Source organism: Dipodomys ordii, unplaced genomic scaffold, assembly GCF_000151885.1.
Source record: "Dipodomys ordii isolate 6190 unplaced genomic scaffold, Dord_2.0 Scaffold62, whole genome shotgun sequence".
Lineage (NCBI taxonomy): Eukaryota > Metazoa > Chordata > Mammalia > Rodentia > Heteromyidae > Dipodomys > Dipodomys ordii.
The window spans coordinates 2,989,543-3,011,744 of record NW_012267278.1 but is presented as its reverse complement, the minus strand read 5'-3'; the positions used below and the strand labels follow the sequence as shown (position 1 = coordinate 3,011,744).

Here is a 22,202-nt window from a genome sequence, read left to right as displayed (position 1 = left end):
AAGATTTAAGAAAATGATGGAAATGCTAAGACCGAAATATTTGAAACAACCAAACTCTATGTGGAGGTTAATGAAGAGTGCTGATATGAATTCTTTTGACTCTTGAAACCTTTTCTTGTATACAGTGTTAGAATTTAGTATCCAATCAAATATAGGAGGCACCAGATGACAAATGCACCACAATTTGGAACTGCATGGGTAAGTTAATTGTTTGGAATTCACATTTTCCCAACCAAGTAAGATTACAAATGGTGGCATGGAGCAAGGTTACGAAAAGCAGCCCATAAAAGCCTGGTTAGTTCATTATGTTAGAGATGCCATGTACTTGTAATTACAAAACATACCCCTATAATCTCTCAAGCAACATTAGGAAGGGGTAGAAGGAGGAAACATTTGTTAAATTATCTTTTTTTTTTTTTTTTGGGTCCGGTGGTGGGGCCTGAACTCTGGGCCTGGGCACTGTCCCTCAGCTCTTCAGCTAAAGGCTAGCACTCTACCACTTGAGTCACAGCGCCACTTCCGGATTTTTTCTTTTTTGCTTATGTGGTGCTGAGGAATCGAACCCAGGGTCTCAGGCATGCAAGGCAAGCGCTCTACCACTGAGCCAACTTCCCAGCCCCCCCCCTACTTTTTTTTCCCAGTTTTTTATTGTGAAAATACTGAACAGAGGGGTTACAATTACATGGGCAAGATAATAAGTACATTTCTTATCAAGCATTGTAGCCTCCTCCTTTGTTTCCCCTTCCCATCCCTTCTCATCCTCCCCCTGCCCCCCAATCCTTCTGTCCCCCAATCCTTCCCTCCCCACCACCCCGCACCAAAGTTGTAAAGTTCGTTTTCAACAAAACGACTTGTACATCTCATTGTTGCAATGGGTCCACCTGTATCTCTATTTAAATGATTTGTTTTTTCCCTTCCCCTCCACAAATTATACTGACATCAAATACAGTGAAAGCAGGGGTTATACGTGGGGGAAGGACATACAAAGCAACAAAGAAATAATCTTATAAATGTGTTAGAAACAATCGCATGAAGAAAAAAAATATTTGAATACATATCTTAGGGTTCACTTCCCTAACATCAACTTATCTGACCTTTTAAAATACATTGAAAGTATATGTAGGCTTCATTGTGAGAATCTCATAGATGTGTACAGTGTACTTCATTCATTCTACCTACCTAGTTTGTTCTTCATCACCTTTTAGTATCTTTTCCTTCCTCTTCCCTCTCACAGATACCCTAAGGCAGTCCCTATTTTAGTCATTTCCTCCATCATCATCATCATCTCATCATCATTTGAGGCCTAGATTCTACAAATGAGCAAAAACATGCAATATTTCCTCTTTGAGCTTGTCTTATCTTGCTCAACATGTTCAATCCATTTTCAAATAACACAACTGTTTTTTGAATAGCACTACATAGTGTATGTGTGTATGTATGTATACATATATTTATTGCATGTGTAAAGAAAACATTCTATAAATGTATAACAAAACAATACACAACACTTTTTAAAAATCCATTCCCCTTTTGTTGGGCACTGTACCTATTTCTGCAGTGGCTATAGTGAACAATGCCATAAACATGCAATAAATATGTGGATGAAGGTATCTCTCTTTTATGTTGATTTATACTTCAGATACGTAGCCAAGAGAGGTATGGTTGGGTAGATAGGTTTTTTTAGTTTTTTCTCTTTTTTCTCTTTGGTTAGTTGTGGGGCTGGAACTCAGGGCCTGGTTGCTGTCTCTGAGCTCTTTTGTGCAAGGCTAGCACTCTACCACTTTGAGCTACAGTACCATTTCTGGTTCTCTGGTGGCTAATTGGAGCTAAGAGTCTCAGGGACTTTCCTGCCTGGGCTGGCTTTGAGCTGTGATACTCAGATCTCAGCCTCCTGAGTAGCTAGGGTTACAGCATGAGCCACCGGCACCTGGGTGTTTTCAGTTTTCTGATGAACCTCTGTACTAAATCCCATAGTGGTTGCACTAGTAAATATTCTTACCCTCAGAATAAGAGGGCCCGCTCCCCCTCCTTGCTGTTACCATTTGTTGTTTCCCTAATGATTGACATTCTGACTGGTTATTATGAAATCTTTGTGTAGTTTTGATTTTCATTTCCTTTATGGCTATAGATACTGAACATTTCTTCAAGTATTTATTAGTCATTTGTATTTCTTGTGAGAATGGTCTGTTCAGTTCATTTCCCTATTCATTAGTTGGATTATTTGTATTTTTTGGTTTTGCATTTTAACCTTTCGAGTTCTTTGTAGTTGATACTAATCTTCTATCTGGTGAAGATTTTCCCCCATTCTGTGAGTTCTTTCCTGATTCTGGTAATTATTTCCTCTGGTGCGCTGAATATCTTTAAATGCTGACCGTTAAAGGAAATTTGGTTTAGCAAGAGGATGAGTATAAACACATTAGCTCTTTCTTATGACTATATATTTATTTATTTTTGGGGGGTCTGGTCGTGGGGCCTGAACTCTGGGCATGGGCACTGTCCCTCAGCTCTTCAGCTCAAGGCTAGCTCTCTACCACTTGAGCCACAGCGCCACTTCCAGCTTTTTTCTTTTTGCTTATGTGGTGCTGAGGAATCGAACCCAGGGCCTCAAGCATGCAAGGCAAGCGCTCTACCACTGAGCCACCCCAGCCCGACTATTTATTTTTGAATGGCATAATTTTCATTTTTTAAAAAATATTTTTATTTATTTTTTAGGGGTCCGGTAATGGGGCCTGAACTCTGGGCCTGGGCGCTGTCCCTCAGCTCTACCACTTGATACACAGCGCCACTTCCGGCTTTTATCTTTTTGCTTATGTGGTGCTGAGGAATCGAACCCAGGGCCTCATGCATGCAAGGCAAGCGCTCTACCACTAAGCCACCTTCCCAGCCCTAATTTTCATTTTTCTTTTGCAAGAGTATGCTAAGTTTTTCTTTAGTGTTTTTCTACTTCAAGTAAAGGTTCTTAGCATTTTTCTCTTGAAAGAGGCAAGGAGAAGGTATAAGGGTGGATTATTTTGTTATCATTGAAAAAATGAGTATCCTTAATTGAGTTGTAGGGTCCAGTGACACTGGCACAGAAAGCAAACCTTTGGGGGTGAAGGAATAGTAATGTTATGCAAGCCAGCTGAAGACACAGAGGAAGGAATCCGCTGTTCATCACCTAGTATTTTTGTAAAGTTCCAATTCAAGAACTACCCTGGGAAAGATGTTCAGAAAGGCAAAAAGAGAAACAAATAATTCAGCTTTAAAAATATGAATTTCCAGGCTGGGAAGGTGGCTCAGTGGTAGAGTGCTTGCTTTGCATGCATGAGGCCCTGGGTTCGATTCCTCAGCACCACATAAACAAAAAGAAAAAACACGGAAGTGGCGCTGTGGCTCAAGTGGTAGAGTGCTAGCCTTGAGCTGAAAAGCTGAGGGACAGTGCCCAGGCCCAGAGCTCAGGCCCCACGACGGGACCCCCCCAAAAAGAAAAAATATATGAATTTCCCTTCTCTCTGACTTTAAAGAAATAGCTACTTATGTAAGTAAAAATGGAGAGAGTGGGAGAAGCTGATTTAATTAATTTACTTCTAGGAAGTAGCCAATGTAATTTATAAAAATTGAGATTGCTAAACTTAAAACTGCTGTAATAGTGTGGCCAACCACGGTATGGGTTCAACTCTACCCATTTTCATAGAAACCCATGTGTTTCTAGGGAGTTCACACTTTTTTCCCTGAAGACATTATGATTGTCAGGTACACAGAAGAAATATGTAGGCTTCTTGCTCTTATTTCTACAAGTAATATTGCTAAATATAAACACAAACTGTTATCATAATGCCTATTTTAGGCTTTTTTTTTCTTTCCTTCTGGTATTGCAGACCAACTCCAGGGCCTCCAAGTACTCTACAACTAAGCTAATTTTTTTTTTTTTTGGTGGGTCCTGGGGCTTGAACTCTGGACCTGGGTGCTGTCCCTCAGCTCTTAAGCTCAAGGCAAGCACTCTACCACTTGAGCAACAGGGCCACTTTGGGTTTTCTGCTGGTTAATTGGAGATAAGAGTCTCATGGAGCTGGGCACCGGTGGCTCAGGCCTGTAATCCTAGCTACTTAGGAGGCCGAGATCTGAGGATCATGGTTCAAAGCTGGCCCAGGCAGTAAAGTCTGTGAGACAGTGCTTAGGCCTAGAGTTCAAGACCCATGACTGACAAAAAAAAAAAGTCTCATGGACTTTCCTGCCCAGGCCAGCTTTGAACCTCGATCCTCAGATCTCAGTCTCCTGAGTAGCTAGGATTACGGGTGTGAGCCACCATCACCCAGCCACTAAGCTAAATCTTAAGCCCTAATAATGCCTACTATATGATAAGGAAAAATTTAAAGGTTGAATTATGTAGCATATTATATTTCATTTTCAACATGAAAGTATAATTATATAACTAATAAGATGAACATAAAAATAATAGGAGCCGTTTTATTAAAATTTATAGGCAGTGAAAATTTATATGTATAAATTGAACATATTTATACAAACAAATTTCTTCCTAGTAAACAACATATTTATGCCTTTAGGAAAACAGAGTTAACATAAGGAAATACATCAGTTCTGTATGGAGTACATCTGTTCTGTCCAGTATTTGGAAATATAAATCTTTAATGCTTAATAGAATAGCCCCTAAGAATGACATGACAATGCTCTGGGGTATTTAGACAAGACCCATGCTACCTCCCACTGTCCCATCTGATGTACAATCAAGTGAAAATTACCATGAAGGGGGGAAAAAAAACTATTGTGCATTTAGTTCTTTAAATGCCAGTCTTCTTACTGTATATGTAAAATAACTTTCAAAAGTAGATGACAAGATATAATTAATATAGTATTATTTGATAGTGGCTTTTAAGTCTAAAATATAAATCTAGTCAATAAATACAGAAACCAGCAAAAACTTTTAATGACTAGCTAGAATCTAAATTATAGTTCTTTTCCATTTTAAGATATATTAACTTCCTCTTCCCCCAACTATTTAACACATCTCATTTTTAGCCTGATGCTCAAACATTAAAATTCTGGATTCTGGCATGACCATAGCATTGTAGAACACAGTAATATTCTCCCAATCTAAATGAACACAACCTAAGGCAAATTATCATAATGGACTCAGAGAATTTATGGCTTAAAAAGAGACATTCTGATATCTTTTCATCCAGGTCTGTACACAATACAGTGATGAAATAAGAAGTTCTAAGCCAGGCACTGATGGCTCATACCTATAATTCTAGCTACTCAGGAGGCTGAGATTTGAGGATTGTGGTTCAAAGTCAGCTCAGGCAGCAAAGTCCATGAGACTCTTCTCTCAAATTATGCACCAAAAAGGTAGAAGTGGAGCTGTTGATCAAGTGGTAGAGTGCTAGCCTTGAGCTGAGGGACAGCGCCCAGACCCTGAGTTCAAGCCCCAGGACTGGCGCGTGCGTGCACACACAAAGTAATACTAAGAAGATGATAATCAGAGAATTAATATATCAATTTCTATATTTGGAAATACTTTACAAATCTAAGTATTACCTAAGGTAATTTGCAGACCCCTAATAATCTGCAAGGAGGAGCCAAAGGGAGAATAATTGACTTTGCTACTTTTACCCTTGGCAATTATAAATTAGCCCAAATTTCAACAACTGAAGAATTCTTTTTTTTTTTTTTGGGCTGGTCGGGTGCCTGAACTCTGGGCCTGGGCGCTGTCCCTCAGCTCTTCAGCTCAAGGCTAGTGCTCTACCACTTGAGCCACAGCACCACTTCCGGCTTTTTTCTTTTTGCTTATGTGGTGCTGAGGAATCGAACCCAGGGCCTCATGCATGCAAGGCAAGCGCTCTACCAGTGAGCCACCTTCCCAGCCCCTGAAGAATTATTTATCTAATGGTCTACCCTGGGAGAATGGCAGACAAATGTATCATATAAAAAGTCAGACAATCTAGTAGTACAAGGAAATAGGAAATGGATAGAATGAATAAATCATAAAATATTAAAACTACTATAATAAATGTACCAACTTTAATCACCAAGTTAAATATATAATTCTCAAAGAAAAGGCAGGCTGTTTCTGTGAGAATCCAGTGACATACTACAAACAAATTCTGTATTAAGTTCTGTCTGCTTCCTCATTGTTGTGGGTCTATTTATGTTGCCGTTGATGACAAATTTTCTTTCTTATAAAAGTCAAGTATCACTAGATAGAATTTAACTATACCAGGACATAAACCATATGCAGCGACAAGGAAACAACACTGCCCAAAAACATTTATTGCTATCAACTCCTTTCAATAAAAGAACAACAAAAACTATACAATACCCTAAAGGTAGCATTATACTTGCCCAACTTTAGCTTCTAGAAGACTTGTTTAATAACATAAATTTCCTGAAATAAGATTTTACTTTTCTTTAAAAACTATTCTGATGAAAATATTGCCAACAATGAGATAGCACATTATCAATATTATAATTGACATAGACATTTTTGTTCAGGTTAAGTAGCATAGAAGTGTATCACAATTCTTTACATTTATAGAAATGAACTTTTTTTGCTTTGTCAATACTGGTGTTTGAACTCAGGATTTCACATTATTGCTTGAAGTTTTCACTCAAGGCTATTACTTTACTATTTCAAACTTTTAGAAATGAAGGACAAAATTTTGAAAAATATCTAGTTTCAGAAATCATATCTATGTGTTAGGTACTTTCTATACATAGCACATAAGATAGACCTTATGTGTTATGTTACATATTTTTCTGAGAGGAAAGAGTTATAGTTTTTGTCTTAACTTCTCATTTTTCATTTTTTTGTTTAGCTGTCTTCTTTTGAATGGGAAGTTAAAGATTATTACCCTTGGGGCTGGGAAGTCGGCTGAGTGGTAGAGTGCTTGCCTTGCATGCATGAGGCCCTGGGTTCGATTCCTCAGCACCACATAAGCAAAAAGAAAAAAGCCGGAAGTGGCGCTGTGGCTCAAGTGGTAGAGCGCTAGCCTTGAGCTGAAGAGCTGAGGGACAGCGCCCAGGCCCAGGGTTCAGGCCCCACGACCGGATCCAAAAAAAAAACAAAACATTATTACCCTTATTTGTACTGAAGACACATACTTAGGTTTTCTTCCTTTTTACTAAACATTTTATATTTTTTATTTTATTTATTTATTTTTTTGGTCAGTCCTGGGGCCTGAACTCTGGGCCTGGGCACTGCCCCTCAGCTCTTCAGCTCAAGGCAAGCGCTCTACCACTTGAGCTACAGTGCCACTTCCGGTTTTCTGGTGGTTTATTGGAGATAGGAGTCTCATGGTCTTTCCTGCCCGGGCTGGCTTTGAACCGCGATCCTCAGATCTCAGCCTCCTGAGTAGCTAGGATTACAGGCGTGAGCCACCAGCGCCCGGCTATATTTTTTATTTTTATTAAACTTTTTATAGTTACATAAGTTAGGTAAGGAGTACATTTCTGCTGGGTGATGATGGCCTACAATCCTAGCTACTCAGCAGGCTGAGATCTGAAGATTGCTGTTCAAAGCCAGTCCGGGCAGGAAAGTCCCTGAGACTCTTACCTCCAACTAACCACCAGAAAACCAGATGTTGAGTGGTGGCCCAAATTGGCAGAATGCTAGCTTTGAGCAAAAAGAGCTCAAGGACAGTGCTCAGGCCTTGAGCTCTTTATTTTTTTGCCAGTCTTGGGCTTGAACTCAGGGCCTGGGCACTGTCTCTGAGCTTCTTTTGCTTAAGGCTAGCACTCTACCACTTGAGCCACAGTACCACTTCTGGCTTTTCCTGTTTATGTAGTGCTGAAGAATTGAACCCAGGGCTTCATGCATGCTAGACAAGCTCTCTACCAGTAAGCCACATTCCCAGCCCCAAAAGTACATTTATTTTTTAACAATGTCACCCCTTCCCTAGTTCTCTCCAGGTTTTTTCCCTCCCATCCCCACCCACAAGCTGTATAGCTTAATTTCAATAGTGGCCACAGAGCACCATTTCTGCATTTTGTTCACCTTTTATCCCTCCATTTCTGTCCCTTTCCATACACAAAGATATATAAATGAACAAACAGAACAAAAAGGAAAGAAAACAAAAATAGCAAAAAAGCAAAAAAAAAAAACCCTCTTGTTTCCATTTCCTGGAGTTAAATTGGATAAATATTATTTTGTATGATCAGATGCACATACTCATTACATACTTAAGTTTTTAAGACAGTAACTAATTTCCAATAAAATCTCTGAAATAAAAATGAGAAAATCTTGCCAAGTATTTAAATGAAAGGAACTGGTTCTGAATAAGGGAGATTTGCTTTATCAAAGAGAATTCTTGACTTTCAAGCATTTCAATGACCTCTTACAATCACCTCTCTTTACAATACTGTTCACATGATTTGGACATTATCTATTATGATTAAAAGAGAGCTACTAAAAGCCTAGATCTGTGCAAGATCAATCATAGATCCCTGGATATGGTATCCAAGGCCTTTCACAAAAAGTGAGCTGGCCAAGTATCTTTTGAAATCGACCTGACAAAGCTTTCAATGACCCTTTGAAGACCAAGGTGCACAAGATCCATGTTTTGGATGAACAGGAAAGCTGCATAGAATAAAGGCTTAGATTGAACAAACAACTATCAAATTCAGTGGGGGAAAAAACCCATATTATGACCTAAATCCTCATTGAAGAAACATGATAAATGTGAATTTAAAGATGCAGACTTCTGCGGAGACTGTAAAAATATGGGGCTCATCAAAAAGGCAGGAAGTGCCTCATCAATGTTACTACAGGAGAATCTTTAGGTTGAGTTAGTTGTTGCTTAGATATGATATGGTTTGGGAATTATCTCCTCTCTCCTCTTTGTAAATCAAGTAGTGCTACTGAAATCCAGTGCCTAATGGAGCAGATGGTGGAGGTCTTAGATTCTGGAACATTTATAGTGATGTTTCTGAATGCAAAACACTGAGCGGATTTCACAGGCTGTGAATCTGATCTGATTTTGATGAGAGTAAAGCCTTCATTTTCCCTGAAGTTAAAACACAGTGAAAGGAAAAAAGTATGTGTGACTGATCCAAGCCAGTTAAAGGGAACATATTAATTAAATATTATTCCTACTGAGTAGAGAGGATTAAATGAGTGATTGTGTCATTAACCATGACTGTACTGGCATATAAAACTATTTTTAATCTTATATAAAATTTCATAAGAATAGCTCAAAGTAAATTCAAACTGACATTGAGAGAAAACAAATTTATATAAAGACAATGAACCTTGGTTTCTTTCTTGAAGTAGACTCACACTGAGGTTAATTCTTGACGTGTATACCGGGGTACCATTAAACAACAGGTCCAAAATATTCATTCCTCTTAGACTCATGCAAGTCAAAGCCATGCTGGCCATTGGATATGGATACAGTATGTCACATACAGGTCTGTCAGATCTATATTTGTGGAGGCTTTTTCTTCTGCAAACAAGGCCCATACTTCCTCATAAGTCACAACAACAAAAAGGTGGACAATACAGGCAGTATCTCCAGGGACAATAAACTACTCTCCTTACTTTAACTTGTGAATGTTAAAATTAAATAGAATTTAATGAGACCCATCAAAGTAATTATACAGAGAGAGAAGAAAGAAATCTACATTGATAAAGATAGAAAGAATGCCTAATGGAGGCAGATTTGTTGTCTCTACTATTCTGCTTCATATGTCCAATTCATTCTTTTCCCATGTGGATATAAGCTAGATATTATAGGCATCATATTATTTTCTCCCTTAAAAACAAAAGGTGTGTCTCATGAAAAATATGCAGCCAATATTCAAAAGTATAATAGGCTGTAGAATAGAATGACTGCCAGAATGTATCTTACAGGTTTTTGACTGGGATCTTGGCTATGTGCAATACAGGTAGCATTTCCTGGCCATATTAAATTCTGGCACCAGAGCCATTGTGTTAGGCCCTGAGTGGTAAGATCTGAGGAGTACAGAACAGTATACAGAAGGAGTCTCACTGAAGAATCACTATACCAACTTATGGATGTTTTTACATGAAACCATAAACTTCTACTTTATTTAGACTAAGTCTTCCCCCCCACCTTTTTATGTCAGTTGTGGAGCTTGAACTCAGGGTCTAGGCACTATACCTGAGCTCTTTTTTGCTCAATGCTGGCTATTTCTTTGGAGATAAGAGCCTCATAGCTTTCTTGTCTAGGCTGGCTTAGAACCGCTATCCTCAGATCTCAGCCTTCTGAGAAGCTAATATTATATGCATGAGCCACAAGTGTCTTATAGTCAAGCCCAATTTTCATATATAAAGAATGACTCTCTAAACTTTCCAGAAAGCAGCTTAGCAACACATCAGCCATAGTAAAAATACATTCATTCATTTATTTATTCATTTATGTGGTTTTAACTCAGGACATTATGCTTGCTGGCAAGTGCTCTACCATGTGAGCTACTGACAAAGCCCTGCATATTTTGGGGAGTAGAGTCTATACTTATGCCTGGGTTGGCCTTGACTGTGATCCTCTTATTTGTGATTCCCTTGAAGCTTGAATGATAGGTATATCACTATGCCCAACTTTTGTTTGAGATGAGGGTCTCCTGAACCTTTTGTCTTTTAAGCAATGATACAATTTCCATCTCTTGAGTAGCTAGTATTACAGGTATGAGCACTGGTGCCTAGGTAAAGCATTTATTTTAAAGAAATAGTCTGGAATTGAGAAAATTGATATCTGAGGATATTTATTGCAGATTATTTTTGAGTAAAAAATAAGAAAACAAGGAATTTGTTAAATATATTATCTAAATAAAATTATATGATGCAGTCATTATAATTTATGAAAAATATTAATAGGAAAAATAGGAAGGATATAAAAATCTTATACACAAGGAAGTTCTTATTTTATGAAAAGATTTCTGGTGGTTTTTTTTTTTTTTTATGGTCAGTTATGGGGCCTGAACTCTGGGCCTGGGCACTGTCCCTCAGCTCTTCAGCTTAAGGCTAGCACTCTACCACTTGAGCCACAGTGCCACTTCTGTTTTTTTCTGTTTATGTGGTGCTGAGGAATCGAACCCAGGGCCTCATGCATGCAAGGCAAGCACTCTACCACTGAGCCACCTTCCCAGCCCTTACAAAAAGATTTCTATGAATAAAGATACAAATGAACAACATGACTATGGAGAATACATTAAAATATTGACTAGGGGCTGGGAAGGTGGCTCAGTGGTAGAGCGCTTGCCTTGCATGCTCGAGGCCCCGGGTTCGATTCCTTAGCACCACATAAGCAAAAAGAAAAAAGCCGGAAGTGGCGCTGTTGCTCAAGTGGTAGAGCGCTAGCCTTGAACTGAAGAGCTGAGGGACAGCGCCTAGGCTCAGAGTTCAGGCCCAACAACCGGACCCAAAATAAATAAATAAATAAAATAAAATATTGACTAATCCACTATTTATAATAATATTATTCTTTGTCTTCTATGTAGTTCTAGGCTAGCTTTTTACTCTTCTGGCCTTAGCCTCCCAAGTGCTGAGATTACAAGCACATGCCACCATACTTGGCTATTTATATATTCTCTATTTTTAATGTTTAACACTATCCTAATAAAATTAATACTTTTTTTTCCAGTCCTGGGGCTTGAACTCTGGGCCTGGGTGCTGTCCTTGCACTCTTCAGCTCAAGGTGAGAACTCTATCACTTGAGCCACAGCACCTCTTCCGGTTTTCTGCTGGTTAACTGGAGATCAGAGTCTCAAGGATTTTCCTGCCCCAGCTCGCTTTGAACCACGATCCTCAGATCTCAGCATCCTGAGTAGCCAGGATTACAGATGTGAGCCACCAGCGCCCTGCAATTCTTTCTTTCTTTTTTTTTTCTTTATTGTGAAAATACTGTACAGAGGGGTCACAATTACATGGGCAAGATAGTGAGTACATTTCTTATCAAGCATTGTAGCCTCTTCCTTTGCTTCCCCTTCCCATCCCATCCTTCACCCCCCCCCCCATATTCTTTCTTTTTTGTTGTTATTTTGGTCATGGGGACTGAACTCAGGGCCTGGGCTCTTTTGCTCAAGGCTTGTGCTCTACCACTCTGATCCACAGCTCTACTTCTGGTTTTCCTGGTGGTTAATTGGAGATAACAGTTTCATGGACTTTCCTGCCTGGGCTGTCTTTGAACCATGATCCTCAGATCTCAGCCTCCTGAGTAGCTAGGATTACAGGCGCGAGCCACCAGTGCCCTGCCACAGGAAATAATTTCATTTGCAATGAGAAAACAAATTCAAAAGTCTTTTACTTTTGGGCAGTACTGGGGCTTTGGATTTGTGCTATACCACTTGGAGCCATAAGCCCAGACCTCTTTGCTTTAAATTTTTTTTTCCCTCCAAGGCTGAGGACCAAACCCAGGGCCTTGCACGCGCCGGGCAGGTGCCCTTCCGCTGGGCTAAACCCCAGCCCTTAAAATGTTTTTTGAATAGGGTCTCATGCTTATGCCTGGGCCAACCTGAACCATGAGCCTTTTGTTTATGTTCCCTGTGAAGCAGAGATGACAAACATGTACTACTCCTGCCCAACTTTTTATTGGTTAAAGGGGGAAAGGGGGCTATGACTTATACATTTTTTGGTGGATGGTCTTGAACCACAATCCTTCTGATATCAACTTCCCTAGAATCACAGGTATGAGTCCAAGCTTGGATCCTTTTTTTAAAAAACAACAACAACAACAAAACAAGATCTGCCTGTGTAGCCAGACTGGATTTTAACAATCTTCTTGCCTCTTCCTCTCAAGTACTAGGAGTTCAGGCTTGTGTTACCACTCTCGGCTCTTCAATACTATTTTATAGCATATACCAATTTTATCTCACTTTGACACAGAGATCATCACCTTCATGGGTTTTACTGGGCATTTATATAGGGGGATCAGGCACCAAGGCACAAAGCCCTCTGTGACTCCAGCAGCCAACCAAAAGCCACATTGGCACAAGCAAAGCTATAAAAGCACAAGCAAACTGTTTTTACCTTGGTATTCTGTAGAAGAGCTAGTCCATTGCAAGCATTTGCTAGAAGAAAGTCTCCACTCAGGATGGCTATTTTATTTCCAAACTGCATGTCTTTCAATGGTCCATCAGATGACTGCAATTCAGTCAAATTTACTATCCCACGATGTACAAGGAGAGCAGTGTGGATAAGTTCTGTGATCTCTGCCAAACTTCTTTGACTAAAACATAAACACAAGATTTGCCTAAATGTCAAGAACCTTATTTTATCATTGTCAGACTTCAGTGTTCAATAATAAAATTTCACACATGATTCCTTTTTTTGAATGGTGATATTACTTTTTAATGAAGTTTTTACAGAGGCTTCTCTGCTGAATAGTTTGGGACCAACAAACAGATCATGATACTTTATTCTCTAAAATGCTCCTTATTCTTTTACAAGTCACTGGTCTGCCAGTGGAGGGATCCCCTCCTCAGTTCCATTTAGATACTTTGTTCTCAGTATACTTCTTTCATGTAAGTGCCACTATGTCCAGCTCCCTCTTTAAAAAAAGTTTTTTATTGTTATTGTAAAGGTGACACACAGAAAGGTTATACTTAGGCCATAAGTAAGGTAAAGAGTACATCTCTTTTTGGACAATATCACCTCTTCTCTTTCTCTGAGTTTTTCCCTCCCATCCCCACCCACAACTTGTATAATTTATTTTCAACAAAACTTTTTTTTGTTGTTGTTTTTGTTGGCCGTGGGGCTTGAACTCTGGGCCTGGGCACTGTCCCTCAGCTCTTCAGCTCAAAGCTAGTGTTCTACCACATAAGGCATAGTGCCACTTTCGGTTTTCTGGTGGTTTATTGAAGCTAAGAGTCTCATAGACTTTTCTTGCCTAGGCTGGATTTGAACCACGATCCTTAGATCTCAGCCTCCTGAGCAGCTAGGATTACAGGTGTGGACCATGGGCACCCAGATAAAACTTTTTGTTAAAAAATAAATTTTAGGGGCTGGGAATTTGGCTCAGTGGTAGAGCACTTGCCTTGCATGCATGAGGCCCTGGGTTTGATTCCTCAGCACCACATAAGCAAAAAGAAAAAAGCCAGAAGTGGCACTGTGGCTCAAGTGGCAGAGCGCTAGCCTTGATATGAAAAGCTGAGGGACAGCGCTTAGGCCCAGAGTTCAGGCCTCACGACTGGACCCCCCCCCAAAATAAATAAATTTTAGGGGTGGGATGGGGGAGATGGGAAGGGGAAACAAAAGAGGAGGCAACAATGCTTGATAAGAAATGTACTCATTACCTTGCCCATGTAATTGTAACCCCTCTGTATGGTATTTTCACAATAAAAAATAAATTTTATTATTATTAGGGTATTGTACAGAGGGGTTTGTATTTCACAATTTTGGATGATGTCACTCCTTCCCCTGCCTACCCCAGTTTCCCCTTCCTATCCCTGCTCACAAGCTGCATAGTTCATTTTCTACATAATGTATTGAATATCATGACTTCCCTCCCTCCCTTTGTGTTTTCTTTGCCCAATTAAAAAGCAGAAAAAGAAAAAAAAAGCACAAACACCACTGCCATCACCCAAAACAGTAACAATCATCCATCCTCCTGCATTTCCATTTCCTGGAGATGGTTTCTATAACTAGTATCTTAAATGTTCAGAGAAGTTGCACCTTTGTGTTCTTCCCCAATGGGTATCCTCCTTTAGTCTGACCATTTGTGAATGCCTAGAGTCTTGTATCGGTTATCATGTCCAGTTATATTTTACATCTAGCTTCCACATATGAGAGAAAACATGCAGTTTGTTTATCAGCTTGGCTTACCTCACTTAGCATGATTTTTTCTAGGTCCATCTACTTTCCTGCAAATAACATAATCCTATTTGTTTTAATGGATTAGTAAAATTCCATTCTGTATATATACCACATTTTATTAATCCATTGAACTGCTGTAGGGCATCTGGGCTGTTTCCATAGCTTGGCTATTGTGAATAGTGCAGCAATGAACATGGGTGTGCAAGTTTCTTTACTCTATTGTGCTTTGTAATGATCTGGGTAAAGGCCCAAGAATGGTATGGCTGTGTGTATAGGGAAGGGCTGCTGTCCAGAGTGGTTGTACTAGTTTATATTTCTACCAACAGGGTTTTGCCACATATCCTCCACCAGCATTTGTGGTTGGAATTTTTTTTTGGCCAGGCCTGGGCTTGAGTGTTATCTCTGAGCTTCATTTGACAGAGGCTAGTGCTTTAGCCACAGCCCCACATCCGGCTTTTTCTGAGCAGTTTATTGGAGACAGTCCCACAGACTTTCCTGCCCCAGCTGACTTGGAACGACAATTCCCAGAGCTCAGCCTCCTGAGTAGCCAGACTACAGGTGTGAGGCACTGGCTCTGGGGCACAGCTCCTTATTTTTGTTTTTTGTCGGTCATGGGGCTTGAACTCTGGGCCTGGGCACTGTCCCTCAGCTCTTCAGCTCAAGGCGAGCGCTCTACCGCTTGAGCTACAGCGCCACTTCCGGTTTTCTGGTGGTTTATTGGAGATAGGAGTCTCACGGTCTCTCCTGCCCGGGCTGGTTTGAACCTCAATCCTCAGATCTCAGCCTCCTGAGTAGGTAGGATTACAGGCGTGAGCCACCAGCGCCCGGCACAGCTCCTTATTTTTAATGGAAGTCACTACTATGGTTTTGTTTCTGATTCACTATTGTATCTGGACATGTGCTGGTAGTGATGAGGTCAGTAACTTCCTTGTAGTTCCCAGGTCCTTAAATCAAGAGAAACTGCATACATGCAGCCAAATCTATATCTTTGCCAAATACAAATGTTATTTTCCATTTGATACTATGAAAAGGATGAAGCTTTAAGGCCTTGAGAGGTGTGTGTGTATGTGTGTGTGTGTCCCCTGAGGCTTGAACTCAGGGCTGGGCATGAGCCACAGCAACACTCTTGGCTTTTTGGTAGTTCATTGGAGATAGGAGTCTCGGAGGCTTTTCTGCCCAGGCTATCTTTGAAACGATCCTCATATCTCAGCCTGAGTAGAGTAGCTAGAATTAACAGACATGAATCACCAGATTGTGGCTGATAAATGTTTTGCTATGGAAATGCTGGGAAAATTCCTAGAGTCAGATGAAAGCCTGCTATACCAATAGGTTACATCTCTTGATATCCATATCATGTACAGTTCACTTTTTGACTTTGAGTTTAACCATGTGACTTTCTTGACCTATGTGGGACAAAGTCTTTCTGCATTGTTTTTTTTTTTTTTTGTCGGCCGTGGGGCTTGAACTCTGGGCCTGGGTGCTGTCCCTCAGCTCTTCAGCTCAAGGCGAGCGCTCTACCGCTTGAGCTACAGCGCCACTTCCGGTTTTCTGGTGGTTTTTTGGAGACAGGAGTCTCACGGTCTCTCCTGCCCGGGCTGGCTTGGAACCTCGATCCTCAGATCTCAGCCTCCTGAGTAGCTAGGATTACAGGCATGAGCCACCAGCGCCCGGCTCTTTCTGCATTGTTTATCCTCTTGGAAAGCTTCCTGATATAATAGGAAATTTATGACAGAGCCTTTCTAGCTGTGGCCTAGCAGATCTAGTGGGTGAATACAGCCACATAAATAATAGTTAAGAATACAGTCCAACCAATCCACAGAATGATAATTTGTTGTTTTAAGCTTTGAATGGTTTGTTGTACAAAAATACATAACTAGCAGATATTCTAAAACACAATCAATTTCTACTATCTAGCTGCTTTCTAAATATTCCCTAGAGAAGCTTAATTTGAGTTTGGATTTGAAAGGGATAAGTGGGATAACCACAGCTGGAGAAAAAGGTCAGATCACAAAAAGTAACAAAATTAGAAAGCCAAAAATAAGGTAGACTTGAAATCAAGGCTTGCAGAAGGCAAGGGTAAACAATGTGACTAGAGTGAGCAGATCAGTTGGCTGGAGTATGAAATCTGTATGGTTAAGTGAGAATAAGAATTTGGTACTAGGGGCTGGGAAGGTAGCTCAGTGGTAGAGTGCTTGCCTTGCATGCCTGAGGCCCTGGGTTCGATTCCTCAGTACCACATAAGAAAAAAGAAAAAAAGCTGGAAGTGGTGCTGTGGTTCAAGTGGTAGAGCACTCGCCTTGAGCTGAAGAGCTGAGGGGCAGTGCCCAGACCCAGAGTTCAGGCTCCACGACCGGACCCAAAAAAAGAATTTGGCACTAGCTAGGCACTGGTGGCTCACACCTGTAATCCTAGCTACTCAGGAGGCTGAGATCTAAGGACCGCGGTCCAAAGCCAGCCGGGGCCGGAAAGATTGTGAGACTCTACCTCCAATAAACTACCAGAAAACTGAAAGCGGCACTGTGGCTCAAATGGTAGAGCACTAGCCTTGAGCTGAATAGCTGAGGGAGAGTGCCCAGGCCCAGAGTTCAAGCCTGACAACTGACCTGCCCCTTCCCCCCAAAAAATAAGAGAATCTGGGACTAGGCTATAACAGGTTAACAAGTCTATATTTTATTGTACAGGCAACACTATTGAGAAAGGGGATGATATAAGTGTTTTAATAATTTAGGAGGAGTAGCCTGAAAGTGATATATAGAAAAGTCTAAACAAATATGTAGTGAAAAATAGATGGTGGGTTACGAGGAGAGCTATTTACAAAGGTACAAGGCAAATGTAACAAAAGGGCTTGAAGGTGACAACCTTAATCATGGAAAGGAATAAATATAACCACAGGATAAATACAAGAGACTCTTCTTTCAAAATGTATTACTTACCAGGTACCAGTGGCTCATGCCTATAATCCTAGCTATTCAGGAGTCTGAGATCTGAGGATGGAGGTTTGAAGCCAGCCCACGCAGAAAAGCCTCCTTAAGACTCTATCTCCAATTAACCACTTAAAAACCAGAAATGGTGCTGTTGCTCAAAGTGGTAGAACGTTAGCCTTGAGCAAAAGAGCTTAAGGACAGTGCCCAGGCCCTGATTTCCAGTCCCACAATGAACAACAACAACAAAAAACCCCAAAAAGTATTACTTGTTTAATCACAATAATTATATAAAGACACAATTACAACTCTACAACTTTTTTTTGTTATGTTAGGAATTGAGCATACATGCCTTGGACATGCTAGGCAAGAACTCTATCACTGGACTACATCCCAGCCCCTTAAAGATACAGTTAAGATAAAATAAAGGAGTCAATTTGGCAATATCAAAGAAAAATTATGTATCTATTTCATTTCTTTTACAAATTAAGAGAATATGCAACAATTTCCCAGTAGAACAACCATGCTTAATTACAGATTGGGGGAATATGAAAAAGAGATGAACCAGTGAATTAAACACTTTCTAAGGAAAAAAAAAAAGATAAAGCCAAGGTTAGATTAAAATTTCATTATATTCCAAAGAAAATCATTGAGAATAGAAACTTCAGAGATGACTGAGAAATTTTTAAAAAGTGGAGTTGACAATTTAAATTATTTTTTAAAGTCTAAAAGAAAGGAATAAAAATTGTACTACCATCCTGAAAATACTTTCTAGCTTATAAAACCATTCACTGAAAAAAAGTCTGTATTGTCATATTTTGCAAAAATCACAAAATGAAGGTATGGCAACTATACTCAAAAAGGGCTATACATCTGGTTAAGTCTCTAATGCAATTTATTTTATGAAAGAAAGTAATAATCAGGCGAACAAGATACTGTAGACTTTTTGGATTACACTAAGGATAAACAGGAATAATTGCAAGCTTTTAATAGAGGCAATTATAAAACAGCATTCATTAAATAAAAAGTTTTAAGTGATACATGACTAAAACCAACAAAAAGGTAGTAATAACAACAAAACCCATCACTTGTACTTACCATTTACAAAGGACCTTCATTGCATTTACATTATCTACTTGTGATTTTAATTATAGAAGATTCATAAAGATTAAATATTTGTTTGTAAAGGACAGAGCTGGAACTTAGACCACATTATCATAGTGACCAATAAGAACTTAGAGTTTTGTTTTCTAAAGAAAAAATGAGGAAAGGGGATAAGCTAATAATATCAACACTGGTATATGCCCATGTTTTTAAATACTATGTAGGAAACGTTGCTAGGAGAATATACCTTAAAAATAATCTGCCTCTTTTTGTTCAAAGTAACTAGGGAATGTCATTATTTGCTCACAACCAAATTAACTGATTTACTCAGTCAAGAATCTGGATTAGTTCTACTTTTGCCTATCCTGTGAGACAGGCAGATTAGGAGTGGATCCCTTGTACTTACTGGTCCTTGGTCTTCTCTGAAGATCAAGGATGAAGAACAGATTCTTTCCTGTTCCCAACTTGTAAGATGCAAGGATTTTTTTTTTTTTAAATTACCTAAACTAGCAACTAATTTTGTCTTTTTTCTTTGTCTTCCTTTCTTTTCTTCCCTTGCTCTACCCATTTTTTCATGAGTTCCTAGAATTATTTTCTAGGATAAATAAATGTTGTACTTTAAAATTGTTTATTTTATTGCAAAGATACTGTACAGAGGGGTTACAGGTACATGAGTAAGGCAATGAGTATATTTCTTGTTGAGCATTGTTGCCTCCTCCCTTGTTGTTCTCCCACTATCCCTTCCCTTCCTCACCTCCCTCACTCCCCTCACCCCCACAATGCTGTACTCTTTTAAACTACTGTTTATTGTGTGCACTCAAATTCCTGAAAGATATGGTCACATTGTGCCACAAAAAGAGCCTAGACACTTTATGTTCCTATTTCTTCACTCTGGTCTTATCTACCTTATAGGATCTGTTGGAGAAAGTTCCAATTATTTACAAGTAAGAGAACCTCTACCGAGTACCCCTGTATGAAAGTGCCATACAACTTTTGCTGCTATGAGGGAAAAAAAAAACAGCTGTGTTTTTGTTTAAAGCCCACATGCCACTTCTTTTGGAAAGCTTCCTTCATTTCTCTACACTTAACTCCTCTCTGGTTGAAGGTCCTTGAATATAGCTTTGTCATTTCTCATACTTCATTTCTGTAGTCATCTATCTCCCTGCACTCCCACCCCCAGGACACCGTAATTATACTATCTAGTTCCCTGGACTGCCTACAAGGTATTTGTCAAGTCAGTAACCCTTAACTTAGCAATCATTTCTATGACGACTATAGAAGGTTAGTTTCAAAAGGGAAGAAATGTCAAAAATTAAAATCAGGTTTATAGAATCACATTTCCAAGTGATCCAGAGGCCAATTTGCCTCCTCCAACTGCCACTTTTAAGGTATGAGTAATAATGTTCCCTATGAATAATAAGAACCTTACAGGAGCTATCACTGCGGATACATCATTTTAATTATTAAAACTAGGCACTGGTAGCACACACCTATAATCCTAGTTACTCAGAAGCTGAGATCTGAGGATCATGGTTCGAAGCCAGCCTGGTCAGGAAAGTCCAATCTTGATTAAACACCCAGAAAATTGGAAGTGAAGGTGTGGCTCAAGTGGTAGAATGTTAGCTTTGAATGAAAAAGCTCAGGGACAGCACCCAGGCCCTGATTTCAAGCCCAGGATCAACATATCAACACCCCTCCCCCCCCCCTGCCATGTTACTTACATTTACACTGTTAAAATAGTAATCTGGACAATGTGTTTCACCACACAGATAAGGGAAAGAAAAGACACTGGAGTCTGTTTTCTCCCTTTCTCTATTTCTTCTTTCTTTGTCATCTATTCCCTTGCTTTCCTCTTTTTGAAATTTAAAAAAGGCAGAATAGTTGCCAGGTACTGGTGGCTCATGCCTGTACTCTCAGCTACTTAGAAGTCTGAGATGTGAGGAGAAGTCAGCCTTGAGCAGGAAAGCCCATGACACTATCATCTCCCATAAACTACCCAAAAGCTGGAAGTGGATCTGTGCTCAAGTGGTAGAACTTAAGAGCCTTGAGCAAAAAAATGTTCAGGGACAGGGCCCAAGCCTCAGGACTAGCACAAAACAACAATACTACCACCACCAATAAAATTAGATAGTATGGACAAGAATATTTACATAGTGTTCAACTTAAAGAACTGATGGCTTACATTTTGTCAGTTTAAATAATTTCTAAATTTTTTTAAACTCTGCTTTTAATTTCAAACATATACACGTGGAAAAATATGGCATCAGGACATCTGGGATAATTGCCAACTTCAAGAATGACTAATCCCAAACTACCCCCACCTTTTATTATAGCTTTTACTTCCTTTCTAAATTTTGGAAGTAATGCAGAAAACATGTTATTTCATCTGAAAATGCTTTAAATATCTTACTTTAAAATGCTAATGATGATTATAGCTACCCTATAAATTACTTTAAACTAATTATATTCTATGCTGAGCACCATATTAAAATAATTAAATAGATGGATTAATAAACAAATGAATATAAAGTAACAGCTCTCTGAGGTAAGTAGTGCTTGTGCCACACAGAAGGGAACTAATCTGACAGGTCAACTAAACCCAAGTTTGCATGGTGGGTAAACTGGAGGCTGGATTCAAGCCCAGAACTGTAGGGTTCTAAAGACTACTTTCTTTGCATATCAATAGAAAACTCATCAAAATCCCAAACACAACCTGTACAAAATTTAGTGTCTTTCTAAATGTAAAATGCTAGGCAAGAGTCATTTATGGTAAGATAATTTTATCTGAATTCTAAACATTTTTTTAAAGCTAGAAAACGGACTTATACGTTTGAAACTTTGATTTTTAGAAAAGAAAAAAACTCTGCCATTTTAGATTTTGCAATTTATTGCAATGTTTTGTTTTGTTTTTTATTTTTTGGTGATATTGGGGTTCAAATTTAAGTTCTTGCAATATTAAGCATACAGTGATGCCAAAAGAACAGACGAATTGGATAGAATTGGGATAGAATCTAGAAGGAGACCCAAATATATTTGGTAAATTATTTATGGTAACAATAACATTTCAAATAATTCTGGAAAATATGGATTATTCTTACAAATGATGCTAGGCCAAGTGGCTATCAATTAAAGGAAATAAATAATAAAATTGCATTCCTATTTCACACCATAGATAAAAATACATTTAGATACATGATGTAAATAGAAAAACAATATTATAAATTTAGCGAACCCTTTCTTTTTTTTTTTGGCCCAGTCGTGGGGCCTGAACTTTGGGCCTGGCCACAGTTCCTCAGCTCTTCAGCTCAAGGCTAGAGCTCTACCACTTGAGCCACAGCACCACTTCCGGCTTTTTTCTTTTTGCTTATGTGGTGCTGAGGAATCAAACCCAGGGCCTCATGCATGCAAGGCAA

The 22,202-nt window shown here is 39.3% G+C and overlaps 1 protein-coding gene across 1 annotated transcript in view; it reads right to left on the bottom strand.

Annotated features, from left to right (window-relative positions):
- Positions 1 to 22,202, bottom strand: part of Pdss2 (prenyl (decaprenyl) diphosphate synthase, subunit 2) — a 202,156-nt gene that overhangs the window by 76,041 nt on the left and 103,913 nt on the right. Inside the window, exon 3 of the mRNA XM_013022451.1 lies at positions 12,980 to 13,178. Coding sequence (XP_012877905.1) covers positions 12,980 to 13,178 — 199 coding nt within the window. The remainder of the gene's footprint in view (positions 1 to 12,979; positions 13,179 to 22,202) is intronic.